Source organism: Corvus kubaryi, unplaced genomic scaffold (assembly GCF_017639235.1).
Source record: "Corvus kubaryi isolate FWS band 111438036 unplaced genomic scaffold, C.kubaryi_AGA036_p1.0 37387, whole genome shotgun sequence".
Taxonomy (NCBI): Eukaryota; Metazoa; Chordata; class Aves; order Passeriformes; family Corvidae; genus Corvus; species Corvus kubaryi.
Genome location: NW_024581129.1, coordinates 4,709,658 through 4,723,580, shown reverse-complemented (window position 1 = coordinate 4,723,580; position 13,923 = coordinate 4,709,658). Strand labels below are relative to the sequence as shown.

At 49.7% G+C, this 13,923-nt stretch overlaps 1 protein-coding gene across 2 annotated transcripts in view; it reads right to left on the bottom strand.

The window, feature by feature from the left end:
* The window catches only part of CHST12 (carbohydrate sulfotransferase 12), a 14,125-nt gene extending 2,742 nt beyond the window's left edge, over positions 1-11,383 (bottom strand). The window contains exons 1-2 of one of the 2 annotated variants that reach the window (XM_042037334.1): positions 11,280-11,383; positions 1-5,892 (exon numbers count right to left, since the gene is read on the bottom strand). The exon at positions 1-5,892 is cut by the window's left edge and continues 2,742 nt beyond it. In XM_042037334.1, the coding sequence (XP_041893268.1) occupies positions 4,547-5,797 (1,251 nt within the window). In that variant the 5' untranslated portion in view covers positions 5,798-5,892; positions 11,280-11,383 and the 3' untranslated portion in view covers positions 1-4,546. Of the gene's footprint in view, positions 5,893-10,930; positions 11,144-11,279 lie in introns of those variants that run through there. The other variant, XM_042037335.1, reaches the window with a different exon arrangement.
* Between the last annotated feature and the right edge of the window lie 2,540 nt (positions 11,384-13,923).

Sequence of the window (13,923 nt, the reverse complement as noted above, 5' to 3'; positions counted from 1 at the left end):
CTGCCATCCCAGCACGGGGCTCACCGGCATCCCTTCTGTCCCAGCACCGTGCCCTCCAGCACCCCTGCCATCCCAGCACGGGGCTCTCCCACACTGCTCTCATCCCAGCACAGGGCTCTTCCACACCATTCCCAGCATGGCATGGCACTCTCCCACAGCCCCCAGGGCAAATGCTGCCCAGATCCTGCAAGGACAGACCTCAGCCTGCACAGTCTGAGCTCGATCCCCAATTTGATTGAATCAAGGATAGAGAAGAGCTGCACCGTGTCAGCTCCAGAGCCAGCACCACCCACCCTCCCCATCTCTTTCCCAAACAGTCAGGTATCAATGGCTTTGTTAAATTCTGCTTTATTTATCCCTCTTCCCCTTGACTAGATTGTTTTTCAGCAACACCAGCGTGGGCAAGCCCTTAAATTCAAGCAACACGACTTTGAGCCACCACACCCCACACCCTCCCTGGCACCGCTGTGCACCACAGCCCCGCAGCACCCTGCCAAGTCACCGGCTTTCCCCCGCGGGCGCTGCGAAGGTCCAGCTTACGTAAGAAGAAACAAACTGGCTTTTCTTCACCACCCTTTCAATGCTGCCATTCATCCCCTGCCCTCCATCCTCCCAGTGCCACCTTGAAGGATGCAAAACACACAGCCAAAACACTTCATCTCACACGTTGTCCCGGGGTGAATGTTGTCCGCAGGTGATGGCTCGATAATTTTGTCCCCCTAAACACAAGTGAATTAAAGGGTTAAGGCAAAAAAATACTGAGATGCAAAGGTACCCATGTGTTAAGGACACCCCTACTCTGGCAAAGTCACGTCACTGCTCAAAAAGCAAGGAGTTCTGAGACCTGGCAGCCCTTTCCTGGAGGACGCAGGGGTTGCAAAGCCAGGTCACATGCATCCCACTCCACCAGAGAATCAGCATCAAACAGCGAGGGACCAAATCTGTTCAATGGTTGTGTAAAGACCTTGGCTCCGATGCTGAGCAAGCACTAAAGCTGGTTTCAGTTCTACCCAGCTGGAAACATCTTGGTCAAACCCCAGGTTATTTTTGCATCTGCACATCAGTTCTGCCTCGTTAGAGACTCTGTGCTGACTTTGGCCAAGTGGTCAACCCCAGGGAAAAGCAAGCCAAGAGGGGAACAGGACACAGCTTTGCAGGCTGAACATGCAATGACAAAGCCAGGTTTATTCACACACAAACAGCCTGCTTCAAAGCATTTTCCACCCCTCATGAAAATGATACTAGCATCATAACCATCTACATTCCAGGATTTTTAGCCCTCTTCTGACTTCAGGCCAGCATGGATGCATTCTGCCTGCCATTATTTGTCAAACAGTAAATTCCAACTCCTTCAGGAAACCAGGGGGGACGGAAGCATGGCTGGTTGAACTCTTTGTCCTTCTCCCCCGCACATACACACTTTCACATCATGAGAACAGAGCAAGAAACCCACAAAAAATGCACATTTCCAAAGCCAGAGGCTACATCCCAGTTCTGGCAACTCAGTGGTCTTACCACAAAGCTCAGCATAGCCTGGATCCCCTTTGACTTCTTAACAATACATTCACAGTGGTGGCAGGGTGGGGAAGAAGGGCTTCAAAAGGGAGGAGCAGCAAGGAACAAGTTATTTTGAATCCAGAAGCCAACCACTGCAACATGAACACTCCCCGTCGGAGTTTTACTGCTCCTCCCGGGAAGAGCTTTGAAGCGTGGCAATGGAAAATGAGGAGAGAGCCAAGAGCACCCAGCATGTTGGTTTGGGACAGTTCTGCAAGCACTAAAATGTCTGAGATACCAATAAAGGCTGGACTTGGTGAGGTGAAAGAGAGAAAGTAGAGAAGACAGGGCCCTCGGTGGCCTCATGCCATCAGTACATTCCCCTGACTGCAGCTCCCAGGGAGGCTGATGAAGCCATTGGGATGCAGGCAGCTTGCTCAGACTCACACATGGGGTGTTTTGGACCTCAGTGTGATGCAGGGTGTAGTTAGCACATAAAGCTGGAATTCACTCACTTCATCCAGCTTTGGACGTGGAAAGAGAAATCAGTGTGTTCCAAGTCTCCCCTGTCTAGCCAGTGTCAGCAAGGGAAGGCAGCCTTGGAAAAACCTTTTTCTTCTACGGCTGTTAAACCACAAGGCAGCCACATGGAGAGGATACACTCTCACACCACACGGAGTAGCTGCTGGGTGTGTTTTGCAGCCATTTTTCACCTTTTCTGCCCATTGCACAACCAGGACCTCACTGCCATGGCCATGAATCACAGTACAAGTGTGGCTGGGGAGGCAGCAGCTGGTTTGCAGGGTGGCACTGGGGTACAGCAGCCAAGCACTGCTCAGAGGGGCAGGAAGAGAGAGGATTAGACCAAGAGGTGCAGGGGAAGCAGCTGGGAGAAAGCTTGCACGGCATCTGCACTACGGCCCCAGCCCCCCATGCCTGCGCATACTAAACATCAATTACATGGAAATTAAAAGAGGAAAAAATAAACACTTTGAAAAGACAAGAGATGAAAACATCCATGCTGTGTTTTTGAAGAGCGACATGAACCCACCCTGAAGAAATGTAAATGTAGCAGGAATCAAGAGACTCCTGGGATTACTCATTATAGGAGACGAGACTCTACATCCTTCTGTTTTGCAGCAATTAACTGGTAACTGGGGAAAAAATTGAAGAGATCAACACTTTTCTATTATTAGTTTTAAATAATGACTCAGAAACAGGCACTTCCTTTTTCCCCAAGCTATGAGGAGCTAAGCACCAAGACCCTGACAATGGCTTCAGACTCATTTAAACTGCAAATATCTCTGCAGAAATTACAGGAGACTGGTGTGAATACAATGAGAAACAAACTCTTTGTTTTGAGTATAACAACAGCAATTACCTCTCATTTATAGGTTAAAAAGCTTGATACAGCATATTTGTTAGGAAGAGCATGCAGTGCCAAGATGTACTTGTGCAGAAATTGGGGAAGTGAGGAGAGAGAGAGAGGAAAAGTCACGCCTGCTGATAGCCTTGGAGAGAAACTGAGGCCAATATAAAGAACTCTCTCCAAAATACAGAGCTGTTTCCCAAGGCCTGACCCTGGAGCTTAATCACCGATACCATCCACAGTCCAGGGAAATAATTAGGCATTTCAGCTCTGAAAGAGTTGCCTGCCTAATCTGCTCAGCAAACAGTTTTTGCAGAGCAATTCAGAGAGCGAATTAGAAGCAGATTCAGCTGATGAGAGACAAAAAGTCTCTAACGGCATTAATTTCCTTTGGGAAGCAGCCCACATGCTCCCAGCACAGTGGGAACCATCACTCCTGCAGCAGGTCCCAGCAAGGCAGATGATCAAATCTGCATCAGCCATTTGGAATAAGCAGAAAGGCAGTGGATGAGGATGTGGTGTCACAAGCAGTAGCTGAAATGCTGAAAACAGAAAAACTTTGAGTTCACCTTGGCATCTGCTTATTGCAAGAAATCTTTTGGATCTTCCTCTCCCAGGGATAAGCGTCTGCATCCCTGCCACGTCCCCTCAAAGTGTGCACAGAGATGATGAGGACACAGCACAGTTCTCAAGGGACCTGCACTGCATGCGGCACTGACCAGGACATGGAGCAGCACACCACCAGGGCCTGGCCAGCTTGCCCATCCAGGAGCACACTCTGCCCACCCTGGCTGGCCACAACCCCTGAGAACTGCAGCACCATCCTGGACTGGGACACGTCATGGGAATGCTCCACACTAGCAAGGTATAGGGGGCTGAACCTCAGCTTTGTGGACAGCAGAGTCCCACAGTACTTTGCCAAAAGGTCAGGCGGTGCAGAGGTGCTGTGTTGACCACCTGCATGCCCCAAAACAGCCCACAGGACTTGTTGTCACTTCTCCCAATGCCATTTCCTTCCTGTGACCCTGGTGTCATGCTCCACCTGCGAGCAGAGTGAGTCACCAGAGTCCTTCCAGGTGCTTTTCTGGGATTGTTTGGCAGAGTCAGGCACTGACCCATCCCACTGCCTCAAGTGCAGCTTGGAGCAACCACCAGCAGACCTGGCACCATCAGCATCCCAGCCCCCAGAGAGATCCAAGTGCTCTGCAAACTTTGGACCTCCAAAACAGCAGCCCTGAGACAACACACAGAGGCGGGTACATAATTTCTTGGGGTTTTCTTTTACTTTTTTTTTTTCATTCCTTCCCTTCCTTTGCCACGACACACGATTTGTTTTAAATATCTTAAATATATTAATTTTTAAAAAGTATTAATAAAAAGCTACTGAAGGACACGATTGGCAGAGTGACCAAGGGCAGCGACCCATTGCAAAGTATGGGGACATTTTAAAAAACAGAAAACAAATGATAACCCAAAAAAATGGCATTTTTTGCATATGCGCAGCTGGCTGGAATACCCTGGACTCTGGCATTATTGCAAAAATGTAAGGGGAAGCAGTAGAAAAAATATATTCCATTGTACCAACCTGCATTGGGAAGGGAGTTAAGAGCAAAAATGAGGAGGCTTTAAACATTTTTGGTATTTCAGATGTTCCCTCCCACACCCACTACCCAATCACTTTCAGTCTTTAAGCAAGTTTTCTGGCTTGGGGTAGCCAAAAAGTACAAAATCTGCTTCATAAAGCTTGTAGAGCTGCTGCCTCCAAGCCAGTGGGATTTTGGCAAACCAGTTATCTTCCCAGCTGCTGGCAGTCCTGTTCCGGTAGCTGGGTGGGAAGCGAAGCAGCCTGTCCACTTTGAGGAGCTGCAATAAATAAGCAGCATCCTCATCCAGCGTCTCCAGCTTTCCGATGAAATCATAGTCTATCTGGCACGGGTGGCACAGACGGTAAACCTGCCTCCAGTGCTCATTGAAGGGGGCCATCTTCTCTGTCCTGGGATCCAGTAAGTACTGGATGAAGTCAGAAAAAGAGACTTTGAGGCCTGCCCCAAAGGCCTCGCTAACGGAGGTGGGGAGGTTGGTGTGGTTGGAGTAGAGCTTTAGCATGGGGATGGCAAAACGCCGGTAGAAGTCCTCATTCTCCAGCTCGAATTTGCTGCGGAAGGCAGAGATGAGGCGGACAAAGGGGTCTCGTACAAAGAGGAACTTGGTGTACTTCTTCAGCTTGATCTTCATCAGGTGCCGGGAGAACTTCCCGTAGCGGCGCCAGAATTTGTTGAATGTCAAGTGGGTGCTGGTGTTGTGGACGTGCTCCCGGGGGATATCCAGAGGGTTCCGGTAGGGGACCCCCTGGTCCAGCAGGCTCTCACTTAGCACAATCATCACACGTTTCCAGTTGGTGCAGGCCACCTTGGGCACGTAGCAGTAGATGACGCCGTGGCGGTCATCCACAATCAGGTGGTTGAGCTCGTAGTTTGGAATGTCATCGAAGGAGCGCTCCTTGGTGGGGAAAGTGAAGCTGGAATTGGCACAAAACTCCCGCAACGTTCTCTGCCTCTCTACCTGCAGCTTCTCTTGGTCCAAGCTGTTCCTGTCCTTGTGTGTAGACCAGTCATAGCCCCGTACGTTCTCCTCCAAGTTGCTTACCACGGGCTTGTTGGAGCCCTGGACGAGGAGCTGCTCTGTCTTTCGGGGGATAGAGCTGTTCTGTTTCAGGCTCAAACTAAGCAGCTTTGCCAAAAATTCATCTACATCTGGCAAGGTTTCCCAGTCTTCACCTGCCGCGATGGCTCCTGGAGAGCGGGGTCTGGAGAAGGATGTGTGCAGGTAGAAGTGAGCCGTTCCCACATTGTCCCAGTACACAATAATCAGGAGGATCATGAAGATGGAGACCAGCACCACAGACAGCCGGAGGAGCCGCGCTTTGGTCATCCTGACACCTACTGTGGTAGCTGGCTTTCACCTGGATTCACCTCCGGCTTGCACAGCGAGGCTTGGGATCCAGCATGGTGCTGCAGAGCAGGAGCCTGGAAAGGTATGAGGAAAGAAAAGTTAGTTGAACCCTTAAGCCTTCTGGTATGAAGGGAACGATCTGTCACAATCAAGACTTGTGGGGCTGACCATCCCCATTTCCACATGGGGAGAGCTGTGAGTGTCTGAGGTATCCATAGAGACTCTGTGGAAAAGAGCTGGCTGGCCAAAAGCAGACATAATGTGTTGCAATTTCATCAGTTTCATAGCAATCATGGCTTTTTATCAACCTCAAGTTTCTGAGTTAGGTGATTTCCAGAGAAGCTCTGTTTAAATTTTAAAAAATTAGTCAAATATAATCATTTCAGGCCTAGAGCTTACAGAGGTAAGTTTGAGAGCATTAAAATATACAACCATACATAGAAAATATGCAGAGACAATTACTTTTCAGACCTCCTTCATTTTTACACTATCTAACACACAAGAAGAAAGAAGGCTCAATCCATGATTTCGGCTTGTGGTATCACACGGTGGTCTCATCTCTGCATGAAGGTGCTCTGTGCTGACAACAAATTCCTTATTGGAGTTATGGATACAGGGCCGAAGATGCCGTTGCCTCAGTGGCTAAAGCAAGTTTGTGCTGAGAGAACATCACTGACCTGAACAGACCATCTTATCTACTCTGTGTAACCCAGTAGGTGTTATCTCCATAACCTTTCTTGGTAGCTATTTCATTTTTCCAGCAAGAAAGATTACACAAACAGTTTTCCTACAACCCCCCGCAAAGGGATACAGTCCTGATAAGAGCCATGCATCAAAAAAAATTTAAAGGAGTGATTACTTTTAACTGAATGATTTCAGAGATTAAGGATGCTGTGTCTGTGTTCGTGCCCAGACACCATTGAGTCAGGACCTGTAATTTATATTTCCATCACACTCAACACTAACAACTCTTGATCACCAAAGACAGATGAGAAATCACTGGTAAAGGGGGAGCTCAGATCATCTGTTCTGAGGGGTGCAGCAGGTTTGGTTTTTTTGCTTCAACCAGCCCCATCTTTTCACTGCTGTCTGCTTTCTGTGATTCCCAGCCCCTTTCTTCCTGCAAGATCCTCAAGGAAGACCCACCTCCCCACCCTGCTGCATGTTTTCTGGTCCAAAGCTCCATGCAGAGGCAGGCTGGCAAACCAGCCTTGATCTCTCCCCAAGCCAGCAAGGAGCCAGTGCCTAGAGCCAGGGAAGAACAACACAGCAAAGTGAGGAGTTACAAGTAGTTACTCCAATGTCCTCCTCCCCTCGAAGCACAGTCCAGGCTCTGATTATAAACACAGAGCAGGACCTACAGATAAAAACAAGAGCTGCCCTTTCCACAGACATCCCAAATCTTTCCAATGACTTCAGAACAAATACTGCAAACACCAGCTCTGAAAACAAAGCCACTTCAGGGCAAGCTGCCCTGAAAAGTTTTTTAAACGAAGGCTGGGTGTCTCTTCTTCTGAAAACACAGAAGTAGCTCTCCAGCCAATTCACACCACCTTTAAACAGCACCAACCCCACCCTGCACAGGGATGAAGAAGAACTCGAGTCCAGATATGCAAAAGTGCTGAGCTCTGTCATTCCCAGGGAAAAGGTGCTCAGCACCTCTGAAGTTCACTGCAGCCTTCCAGTGAATGACTTGGTAAAAAGTCCGCTGCGTGGCTGTGCTTGTGTCTCAGGGGTGCCAGGTTTTAACAACTGAAGTCCAGATTTCAAGCATTAGACAAGAATTTAGTAACAAACAGGAACAATACTGGCTACTGTTACATGTCAAAGCGTTAGGTCAGCTTGTCCCAAGACACAGAACACATATCTGAATGCTTATGGTTTCTCCACCCTGTTATATTTATTTACAATTTGGAATTAGGGAGAGCCAGAAATTCAGCAGAGCTGTAGCCTAACACAAGGCTCTGCACTGCAACACCAAAAAGCGCCTTTCCTGAAGCCAGGTTCTTATTCTGCCTGTGAAGAAGAGCTGGAGGAACTGCAGACATAATGTTTTACACTCTGCAGAGCAAGAAGCAGGTATTACTCAGCAGTAATTCTCTGTGTTTAGCTAGTCAAGACTGAGGATGGAGCAGATCTGAGAAGAAACACCCAGAGAAATCAGCACAGAGCTAAAGAAGGGGCAAATTACATATGTGCGTCAGCACTTCAGACCAAGCATCTGAGTCCAGCAGCAGAAGATAATGGAGGGACACTGCCAAGCTTCCTGCTTGGCACACTCCCGGGTTTGAGTTTTGCCCAAATCTGTTCTTGCTTTTGATCTCGTTTAGCTGCTCAGGGCAGGGACTGCTTCCTATTCTGGATGAATAGGGTGCCCACTGCGCACAGAATCTCACCACGCTGTGCTTCCAGCGCTGCTTGAGACCTCTAGGCTGGCTGGAATGCAGCAAGCCTGGAAAGCTGCATGGAGCATCCTTTTCTGCTATCCCCATATCCAGCAGCTTCCACAGCCCTGGGCAGCACAGCAGCCTTCCAGCATTCCTGCAAAGCTGTCCCAGGCAGGCATGGACAGATCACCCTCCTGGCAGCAGCAACAGGGGCAGACTGGACACTGTGTGTGGCATTCACATTCCTGGGGCAAATGGAAAGAGGGATCTTCGTCAAAGCCACCCCATAGTGCAGCTTTACCCAGTGCACCCCAAGGGCTCCAGCCTGCTTTCCAGGACACGGCACGCAGGCCTGCCAGAGAGTTTGGTTTTTCCAAGACACACACACAGCAGCGAGCAGCACAGAATCAGAAAGACTCCACTTCTATTAACTCTACCAGTGCCAGAGAGGAACCCTGGAAAAGAGCAGTAAGACAGCTGAATTCCCCCTCAGAAGGAAAACGCTGCAGAAAACAGGAGTTGCTAGTTGCTCTATTGATTATGACCCATCGCCTTCCTGAGCACTTCATAAAGGATGCCAGAGTGAAAGCACAAATTAGAGGTCTCTGTGCACATTAGAGGGAACGTGACTCTGTCCTCCCCTTGCCAGAATCAAAAGGAAAAGCTTCCAGAAAGAGCCAAGAATTTACATTCAAGTTCAACCCAAAGTCACCAGCCAACAGGAACGTGCACCAGGATCCACACAAAGCTGCCTCTGTGACATGGTGCTGGCAAACCGGGAAGTGGACCAAGTGCTATAATCATCCCACAGAGTTCCCTGAGCAGCCATCCTGTGACCATCTCCAACCTGAACCTGGCCTGGGTGTGAACCGAGGACTTTTCTCCCCATCCCAGGCCCAAGAAAGGCATTGAGGTCTGAGGTCACTGGTCCCATGACATATCTCAAACTCTCATTTAACACCAGAAAGGGGGGATGTGTCCCTAACACTCTTATTGCAAAAGCCATTGCAGAGGCAACTCCTCGGGCGTTTGGAAACTTTATTTCCACTTCACAGCCCAATTGTAACTGTTTATTCTCAGGACAGATAAGAGCTTAAGTAAATTGTGTCTCTTTTTTCCTCTCCTCTTGGCTTTATGCAACAATTACAATCTCTTCCAGCCTGTCTTTGCAAAAGAAAGTAACTCCAGCTTATTTACAGGAGCAGTAAGCCCTAGAGAAAATAAGGCTGCTTACAGAAAGGCATGTGCCAGACACAGGGGACAATAAGCCCTCTCTATGAACAGCAAAGGTTTTGAAAGAAACGTGCCTCCAAAGTCTTGGGTGCAGATCCCATCTCTTCTTGCTTTGTGTTTTCCCCTGCCCTAAGCACCAACTCAACTCCTCCAGTGCCCACTTGTTCTAACATGAGAAGATACAGGATTTTAGGCAGCTTACTTGGATTTTGCCTGCTTAGGAAGATGGAAAAAAGTGGAATAAGAACTTTTAAAAACATGTAAAACCCCCACCAAATTCAAAGGGATACTTTTCCTTGGGGCACTTCTTCAGGAATCACTGGACCCATGCAACCTTCCATACTCACATATCATGGTACACACCAGCTATGCTTAGGGAATCAGTAACCTCTAGAAAAGTGGAACCAATTTAATCTCCTAAAGGTGCAGGAGAATGGACACCCACCAGTCAAAGCAGACTGTACCAAGAAACAAATTCCATGCACTTGGCCATCACTCAACACATTGTTTCTGCCCAGCCTCCCAAAAGTCTAGCATCCGTTGCAGAGCAAGGAAATTTCAACCCATCTAATGACATGAATACTTACATTAGTATAAATGCACACCATAATTAAAAAACATGCATTGCATGTTGCACCCCAGCTTAGCACATACATGTTAGACACCAGCAAAAGAACATTCTAATCTACAGTTTGCCAGCATCTTGTCTCCCATCGCTGCCACAAAGCCTGGCTTGTACAGGCTTGGCAGCACTGGCTGCCTCTTTTTTAATATCCATACTTGGAAGTTGTCACAATTTCTGAAATTTCAGGAGGAAACTCCCAAAACACAGCACATCCTGTTCATCCATTACTTTTGTCACAAACTTCCAGCACACGCACCATCCCTGGCTTCACAATCACAGGAAGCACCTCAGGCAGCCCCGGTGCTGCAGCCTGGGCCAACAGCACCCAGGGACATTTGTTGTGTGCCAACCCTGATACCCGCACTGGTTGTAGTTACCATACAAACACCTGGTTCCGGTACAGTTTTCAGCCTGAGCTCTGCAGTGAAGTTTTGCACGTGAAGTTCAGGCTGGAATAACAGCGGCTTTGGCCGGATCCCTGCGGAGCAGCGCTGGAAGCCGGGCTGTGCCGTCGGGCGGCGGCTGCATCCCGGGATCGCTCTCGAAGCCGCTCATCCCTCGGTCCCCGCCAAGCCCGGCAGCGGCTGCAGAGCACCCGGCAGGGCTGCACCAGCCTCAGGCCCACCACCGGGGCTGGAGGGAGGCACAGAACCATTAAGGTTGGAAAAGACCTCTAGGATCGAGTCCCGCGATCAGCCTAACGCTGTCGGGTCCACCATCAAACCGTGACCCCAAGTGCCACATCTACATCTGCCTCCAAGGACGGTGACACCACCACCTCTCTGGACAGCTCGTTCCCTGGCTCAGCTTGAGGCCGTTTCCTCTTCTTCTAGCTCTTGTTACCTGGAAGAAAAGACCGACACCCACCTGCCTACAACCTCCTTCCAGGTGGCTGTAGAGAGCGATGAGGTCGCCCCGGTCCTCCTTTAACCCAGGCTAAACCCCCCAGCTCCCTGGGGAGCATCCAGCCTGGCGGCAGCGCGGGAAGGTGCCGCGTGTGTGGAGAAGGGGAGCTGTCCCGCAGAGCCCCCCGCAGCCCCAGCCCCGCGTCCCGCCGGAGCCGAGCCCAACCTGGCACCGGGGAGAGCGGAGGGACAGGCGGGGCCACGGCGTGCTCATAAACCGGGAGCTGGCCCAGCCCCGGGGCGGCACCGCCTCAGCGAGCCCCGCCCGGCCCCTCGGGCACCCCCCGAGCCCTGCCCGGCCCCGCGCTCACCTCCCGCCCGGGCAGCGCAGCCTTCGCCTTCTTCTCCTTCTCTTGTTCTCCTCCTCCTCCTCCTCCTCCTCCCGCCGCGGCCCCGGCGCCGCCTCTCGCGAGACGCCGCGCGCGGGGGTCCCCGCGGGGCCGCGCAGGCGCCGCTCCTCCCGCCAGGGGCGGCCCCGGCCCCGCTCCCGCCCTCGCCTGAGGGAGCCCGGGGGGGCGGGGCCGGGGCGTCGCCGCACGGCGCTCCGGAGTCCTGGCGCTCTCGCAGCATAAGGGGAAATGGCCGTGAACTAAAACACCAGATTCACCTCAACATGTGGAAGAACTGCGTCCATGGAGCACTGGAACAGGGTGGCCAGGGAGGGTGTGGAGTTATCCTCGCTGCAGACATCCCAAACCCACCTGGACGCGTTCCTGTGTCACCTGCTTTAGGTGGCGCTGCTTTGGCAGGGAGTTTGCCTAGGTGATCTTCAGAGGTCCAACCCTAAAAATTCTGTGATTCTGTAAAAATTTAACCTAAAGCTCACTTTTAAATTAATTACAGGTTACCACATCGTAACCCTGTGTGGGTATTTAATGTCCTGGAAGCTTGGGGGGCCAGCAGTCATTATAAGGAGCAAAGTCTAAATAACTGGATACAGTAAGGCTAGAAAATGCTGCTGAAAAATCCCAGGACGGTTTAAGCTCCTTTTGCTTCTCTAGTTATTTGTGGTTGGTAAGAAGTGAATCAAAAAAACATTAGCCCAGCACTGAAAGTGAGCAAGGTTCCGCTTTGCACAAGACATGGGCTGCAGCCTCATCTCCAGTAATCAAACCTAAAAGTAATAATTTACAGATTCCATCTCCAACATTTCAAGCCCCAGCTTTCACATAAATTAACAGACTTAAAATGTAGATTTTACAAACAGAGAAGTCTAAACATCATGTGGCTCTGTACTCTTCACAACAGTCATGGCAAATTATAGAACTCTTTGTCACACAAACTTCCCCTTCGGACATGCAGCCTCAGACTGAGGCATTCGGCTCAATTCAGCTCACTTGAAATGGCTCCAAACACTGCAACTTTTTCCTGGTGATTCAGCCCAAAGGTATTTAGCAGAGATGTATATGTTTGGAAAGCTTCGTTTTCCTTCATTTTTTTGGTCCCGCAGTGTTTGCAGGTCACGTGAGGTCTTGTAAATACAGTCTTGGCTCAGGACCTGCTGGCACAAGTTTGTCTTATACACACTCTATGCTTATTTTATCTGTGTGTCCTTTTTTTATATCTTCATTAATCTAAAAGAGTCAGCTCTAGGGACAAGTGATCCTGACCTTCCACTTCGCCGTCACACTTCTTCCTGCTGCTTTCTGCTTCATAACGAAAATCCGCTGCTTGCCACACCCTCTCACACCCTTGCATTGATTGCATCCCCAATTCAGGGGCTTAAGACATTTATAAATACAAGTAATTGTGCTTCCTCATCCCTGGAATGAGCTATCCCTCATCTTCCCAACAGCAAAGCAAGAGGCATAGAGAAGTAGGAGCGTGTACAGTGTCACCCAGTGAGAAACAGCACATAGGAGAATTCTTTGCAAGTGCTGCAGCTGTAAAAAAGATTCTTCATCCATTTGAAAAAAATGCCCAAACCTACCCGAGATTGTCACCTTAGAGGAGGGAAGTCACTTCTGCTTGGGGCAAGGAGTCATTATTCCACGCAATTGCCAGAACCATTTTATTTGCAGCATTATCTTAAAAGCCCCTTAATGGAGAAGGCTGCCACCTGAAGATGCTTGTTCCAAAAAGAAAAACACATTCCCACAGTTAACCTCTGGGCTAGTAATTCTTATCAGGGTCTTCACCTATCACCACTGCTGCCTCTCTGTCTGCAGTCAGATCTGAAATGCTCTGTAGAGAGAAGAGAGCTTAGAGCAATCTTTGGCTGCTCTCACAGCCAAACATCTGCTCACCCAAACAGCATTCCAGACATGCAGTACACCTCCCAGCTTCACAGCAACACACAGGGAAAAAACAAGGAAACTATTTCTCAGGCATTTACATTTGGTTTTAATAGTCAGGGAGTCTTTTGGATGCACGGGTGGCATCCACGCTTTTGCCCTGGGAAAAAAAGGCGGCTTGGGCTCCATGCTGACGTCTTCTGGGAGATGGACACTGCTGGGAAAAGGAGGTTTTCCTCTTCTCTTGGACTCTGTTAACACCCTACTTGTTTTAAACTGAAGCCAACAACTAGAGCACACAGTACAGAGCAAAGACTTCAAGTAGGGATACAGAAAATTTATAAGCTTCCTCTCCTCCCTGCTCACCTTCCCTCTGCTCTTCAACACCGCGACACAGAAAGCTAAAATACATTTTAAGGCACACTCTTGAATCTGCTTCCTCGACTTCCACCAGTCTTGAAATTGCAATCCTTTGGGGCCAAAGAGAGTCCTGTTCCCCAGGTGACTTCTATTTAGTCCTGGGCTGGCTCCCCAGACGGGCGACTGCCTGTGGCTTTTGCCAACTGCTGGCACCATCTGCAGGCCCTACAAGAGAGGGAAGAGGAAGAACTCGGTCAAGTTTCTCACACCTTGATTTGAGTCTCATTGCCAGTCAAAATGGGGAGGAGACAGATTGCTACAGGCTGTGGAGGGGTGAGTTTGGCAAAGGCCAAGGATCTGC